The sequence below is a fragment of the Nymphaea colorata genome, chromosome 4 (genome assembly GCF_008831285.2).
Source record: "Nymphaea colorata isolate Beijing-Zhang1983 chromosome 4, ASM883128v2, whole genome shotgun sequence".
NCBI classification, from domain to species: Eukaryota; Viridiplantae; Streptophyta; class Magnoliopsida; order Nymphaeales; family Nymphaeaceae; genus Nymphaea; species Nymphaea colorata.
Window position 1 is genome coordinate 11,813,280 of NC_045141.1, and position 3,734 is coordinate 11,817,013.

General features: G+C 41.0%; 1 protein-coding gene across 1 annotated transcript; it reads right to left on the reverse strand.

The window, feature by feature from the left end:
• Window positions 1-1,105: 1,105 nt before the first annotated feature.
• On the reverse strand, window positions 1,106-3,157 carry LOC116252240 (pentatricopeptide repeat-containing protein At2g32630). Its single transcript, XM_031626374.2, has one exon. It carries the CDS (start codon window positions 3,002-3,004, stop codon window positions 1,133-1,135), a length of 1,872 nt encoding a protein of 623 aa, XP_031482234.1. The 5' UTR covers window positions 3,005-3,157; the 3' UTR covers window positions 1,106-1,132.
• Window positions 3,158-3,734: the final 577 nt, after the last annotated feature.

Here is a 3,734-nt window from a genome sequence, read left to right on the forward strand (position 1 = left end):
AATTTGTAACTTAATTACAATGAAAATTTTGAAAACTTATACACATGAGCGGAGTCAGAAAATTGGCCAGCTAAAGGGCATTAGTTATATAATTTAAGATTTTTAAAGGGTATCTTTATTTAAATGAAAAAAAAGCCATAAATTTTCAAAAAAAAAAGTTGCTTTTTGTGGGACCGTATGGGTAATTGCTCATGCTTGAATCTGCCTCCGACCCTGCTACACATTTTATCAATGATTGCGGTTGTAAGTGGGATTATGGCCGGAGGAGATCCCATGAGGTTTTCTTATACGGTTCGATGAACTGCCTCGAGTCTGGCATTCTGCAACGAATTAGGGCATTTTTGCAAAGGGTGAGTGTTGCAGGGTTTTCCAAGCAAACCCCAAGCCTAAACTTGGATTGCATGTTCCCCATATTCCATACAAGCCTTAACTTCCATTTCACCCAAAAAATATTGAAGTATTGGCTTTGTTATGCGGCCAATGGCTCCAGTGGATAAAACCCCACAGGCATTGAGGTGTTCGGCAGATGAGGGCTCCCGTAGAATGCCAGCCTGAAATTTGTGCGAGAAGAAACCAACACACAGATGTTTCAACAGGAATATTGAGGGACTTCAAGTTAAAAAGGCAGGGGCAGAGGCAGGATTTTTTTATTTGCGAGCAAGATGAAAATAATTTTGTTGAAATTTTTTCACGTGGGCCAACTGCATTTGATAAAAGTTTTCCAGCAGCTAAATTAGAGTTCCTTAAAATTTTAGATGGCAAAATTTTATTTTCTAAAATTTTTCCTTTGCTTTTGACAGTTCATGTAAGCTAGAGTTGAAGAAGACAACTAAAAGTGATGGAACACCGTAGCTGATCACGTTAGGGATACTTCATGAATAGGATTCAACTGGAAACCGAATACCTGTACCTTTAATAAAAATTAATTGCGAGTGATAGAGCTCAACCACTTCCCCTATTAACCTTTCCATGTCGTTTTCTGTATATATTTCTTGTTTGGCTTATAGACCTCAGCCTGGTCAAAAAATTTGATTCACCACAATACAAAGATTAAAACAAAAGCTTAGGCATTCCTTTTCTCCAAGCACATGCAGACCTTCGAATGTGAAGTTAAAAAGAATCCAAGTCCTTGTCATGAGTCTCGTGCATAAAGGGTGCTAACAAGGGTAGAATACAATTGATCGTCAGGAGTGACTCCTGCCGCCACCATCTCGTCATATATTCTCAAAGCATCATCTGTCTTTCCATTTCTAGACAACCCAGATATCAAGGTAGTGAAAGTAACGACGTTTGGAAGAAGATCTCTTGAACGAATTTCAGTAAATAATTTGAGTGCTTCATCCATTTTATCTTGCGTACAGTTCGCATGTATCCACGTTGTGTATGTATAAACATCACTTTTCAGTTCCTTTGATTCCATTTCCTCCCAAAGCTTATAGGCAACCCCCATCTTCCCTTTCTTGCAATGTCCATCAATCAAAGCATTGTAAGTGCAGACAGTAGGCCTGATACTGTTCCTGCCCATCTCACGAAAGACTCTCATGGCCTCATCTAGATTCCCTTCTTTGCAGTGAATGTCCACCAAAGTAGTATAGCTCACAGCGTTTGGAGAAACCCCTTTGTCAACCATAGCATAGAACAGCCTCTTGGCCTCCTCAAACCTGTCCAACTTTCCTAACCCACTGATAATTGTACTATATGTATAAACATCCAGTTTGATTCCTTTCTTTTCCATGGTCGCCATCAAGTTGAAGGCCTCATCAATATCTCCTGCCTTGCAATACCCAGCAATCATCGTGTGGAGTATAATCTGATTGTAATCAATTCCCTTTTTTTGCATCTCACTGAGAACTGTTGATGCAGCCTTCATCTGTCCCAATTTACACAAACCATTGATCAGTGCCCCATAGGTATGAGCATTTGGTGTCAATCCTGCATCTATGCTTTCATCAAGCAGAGCAAATGCCCTCTTTATGTTGCCACACTTGCAATTTCCATGGACCATTGAAGTATAGACATAGACATCCCCAACCATCCCCCTTTTCTTCATGTCGTCAAACAATTCCTCAGCTTTATCTATCTTGCCTGAATTGCACAATGCATTGATCAGAATGGTATAAGTTGCGACATTCCTTTCGACGCCAGAGTTGTCTACCACTGAATCCAGGACCTCGAAGGCCCTATCAATATCTCCATTCTTGCAATGAGCCTCCACTAACGAGTTATAAGAGAAGATATTGGGCTTGAACCCTCTAGCACTCATGCCATCCAAAAACTCAATAGCTTTCTTTATCTCGCCTTTCGAGCAGAGCCCATCAACAATGATGACCATATAATGGGGCGTCGCCTCCAGCCCCGAGTCCAGCACCGACTGCAAAAACTCCAAAGCCGTCTCCATCTCGCCAGACGCTCTCAAGGCCATAAGAAAGGCCTTGCAGGACCAAGCATCTATCTTCCAACCCTGCTTTTTCATATAAACAAACGCTTGGTGGGCATGCTCCATCATCTTTGCTCTCGAATAAATCCCAAACAGGAGCAAGACAAACTTACGCAGAACCTCAGAATCGGCGGGTAAGTCATCCATGTGAGACTCTACTACCGAAAACGGACAGCCAATATCATTGGCGAGAGATGTCAAGAGGCCCTTTGCAACAGAAGAACGGTCATTCTCCTTGAGCAACCTGCAGGCGAGAATGCAGTAGACGCCGGGGCGATGTCCCAGAGTTGGCTTGTGATCGTTCAACCAGTTGAAGAAGGACAAGAGAGAGTCGGATCTAAGCTTGGTATCGGAGAAGACGAGGTGGGTGATGCGGGGATTGAGTCTGGACACCAGAATGGAGGGGGACAGCGGGCCACAGCCATACCTTGCGATTGTCTCTGAAATTAACCCGGCGAGTTCGTGCGACGGAGACGGCGGCGATGATGATGGGAGAGAAGGGGAGGGAGATGAGGAAATAATGGATTTTGCGCTTCTGATGAGCGCCAAAGGCTTCTTCTTGCGCATCGTGGCTCCAGTCTCGCATCTGTGCCGGCACAGCTCGTCCGAGCGATGATTCCTCCCTCGACAAAGCACAATAAATAATTTTACTAGCTCCTTACAAATTGAAAGTAATAGTCGCAAACTGATACTCCTGCATTGGATCGTACGCGTGTTGTACAAAAAAAAAAAAAAAGAAAAAAAAAATCGAAGGAACCTGTTTGATCCAGCAATTCGACCAAATCTATTATAATACGGCAAAAATATTATCTTAATATATTTTAAAATAAAGAAAATACATATAAATAATTTCGAGAATATTTAAAAATAAAAAGTGAAAATTTTCTCAACATAAAGAATGGTATGTTAGAATAAAAATATAGACACTTGAATAAAAAGGTGCTGCACGCACCTGACTCAAACTTTCTAGTATGTTTTTGCTTGAGTATATGTCTATTACTACATATACTTGATCAGTACTATCCCTCCTTTATTGCAAGGAGCGAAAAACAAACACCTTTCACAAAAATTCAGTGGAAAACCATCTTTTAATCATCTTCATTTGTTCGGTTGTCTTTGTCATGCAACTAATTCGGTTCTTATCGTAAATAACCTAAGTTTGATCCAAGAGCCAAAAGGCATATTTGTGTGGCTAATTTTATAGGGCAAAAGGGTTATAGACTTTATGATATCTAAATAAAACAAATCTTGATTGGCCACTATGTTGCTTTTCGTAAAGAGATCTTTCTTTTCAAAC

Coding starts and splice junctions, on each gene's coding strand:
- LOC116252240 (XM_031626374.2), bottom strand. CDS start 3,004: ATGCGCAAGAAGAAGCCTTTGGCGCTCATCAGAAGCGCAAAATCCATT.